This window comes from Apium graveolens, chromosome 11 (assembly GCF_009905375.1).
Source record: "Apium graveolens cultivar Ventura chromosome 11, ASM990537v1, whole genome shotgun sequence".
NCBI lineage: Eukaryota > Viridiplantae > Streptophyta > Magnoliopsida > Apiales > Apiaceae > Apium > Apium graveolens.
The window spans coordinates 84,377,725-84,379,565 of NC_133657.1; the positions used below are offsets into that span (position 1 = coordinate 84,377,725).

Below are 1,841 nucleotides of genomic sequence, written 5' to 3' on the forward strand. Positions count from 1 at the left end.
GGATTTTCGAGAAAAATCAAAGTGTTTGAATTCAAATTCTTTTATTTTTACATACACTCATATACCTTATAGAGTACTAATATGATCTCAGAATATCAATGAAAGAACTCCTATATAGTGTGACATGAAAATTTCCTTAATCATCACAAAGAGTTACTATTCATAAGGATAACAAAAATTTTAAAAAAATGGGGTTATCACAATACTAACAATATACAACCAATTCAAACTCCTAGAAGAACAATGCTTCTTCACTGTGACTTTTTCATTGCAACCTCTTTTGAAATCATCTCAATTTCTCCTTCAAGACCACAAATTTTTCCTAACAACCCATAGATCACAGCTTTACCATGCTCACAAACAGGTTGTTCAATCCATCTAAAATAGTTGCATCCTAGTCAATATTGAACTCACAAACCTCCTTCAAGCTACTATTAGTCTATATCATTCTTAGAACCACCAACCGCCCGTACTTACAAAATTTTGACATTATAGTTCTAGGGTTACACTTTTCAATTTGGCTAAGTTTTCAGCCATTTGTGTATTGGGTGTATTTTTATGCATTCACTTATACCCGTTGCAGAGGCAGATAAGACACTCACTTCTACAACCCATTACATCAATAGTTAACAGCCCTAACGTTACACATTATGGAAGTACATATTCTACACTTCTCTTTAAACTCTAGTTTAACATATTGTAACTATGAAAGTTGAGGTACACATCTTGCACCATTTGCAAAGTTGAGGTACACAACCTCCATTTTACTCTTATTATTTTATGTGTTGCATTTATATTAAAAAAAATTCTAGGAGAAATGGATAATTTCATAAATAACTCATATCGTTCATCAATACATAGACGAACTCGGGGTTGTTATCACAGATCCTCCAACTACGATCAACTAAGCAACAAGTATCCCTGCTGAGAAGCGAGATACTTTCTTGGAAGACCATTTAACGAACTTAATCACCTCATTCCTGGAACTCAATTCAGACAACAGACTCTTGCATTCTTCTATCAGTCTTCCAAAGTATGGCAACAAGATACCTGAACTTCTTATGGCCTGCACCACTACAAGGTAGTCCGACTCTACCACTACGTCCCCGTATTGCTCTCTCTTGATCCATCTTAAGACTTCTCTGACACCGATAGCTTCTGCATTTGCTGGATCTACAGTACCAAAGCTGTATTTTGAATTTTCCACTAGCACTTCACCCATATGATCACTTACATTAAACGAGTAACTGAAATGGTTAGAAGCCTCAAAGAGCACAGTGTCAGAATTAACCTTAATCGTATTTTCAGTTGGTAAAGTCCATTGCTCATCTCGAACTGCTTTAGTCATGGGACTAAGAAAATTGTCAAACATTTTATCTTGAGCTCTTTTCCATTGATTAAGGACCACTCTTGCTTATGCCACTGCTTCACACACCTTTGTACCTCTCTGATTCCAGACCAACTCATTTATTCATTTCAACAACGACCAACATAACATAGCAGCTGACTGTCTCGATTCAATGTTCCACCCGTCAAAAGTACTAAAAAGCCAATCTGTGAAAGATTCTTGAGGAGAGTTTACACTTCTTCCCCTCATGCTATTCCATCATGCTTTAGAGAAATTACAGTTTAATAGAGCATGAGTTATGTATTTAGCTTCAACTTTGCACATTGGACATAACTCATTGACGTTATCTCTTTTCATCTCTAGCTGTGTTTTTGTGGGAAAACAACCGGTTGCATCTCACCAAAGTAGATGTTTTACTTTTGGTGGAACTTTTAGTGCCCACGGTCTTTTGCAACATCGATTATAAATCGTATTAACAGCTGATTCCTTCATC

At 36.1% G+C, this 1,841-nt stretch overlaps 1 protein-coding gene across 1 annotated transcript; it reads right to left on the reverse strand.

Moving 5' to 3' along the window:
- Nucleotides 1–904: 904 nt before the first annotated feature.
- LOC141695649 (uncharacterized) lies at nt 905–1,348 on the reverse strand. Its single transcript, XM_074499880.1, has one exon. It carries the CDS (start codon nt 1,346–1,348, stop codon nt 905–907), a length of 444 nt encoding a protein of 147 aa, XP_074355981.1.
- Nucleotides 1,349–1,841: the final 493 nt, after the last annotated feature.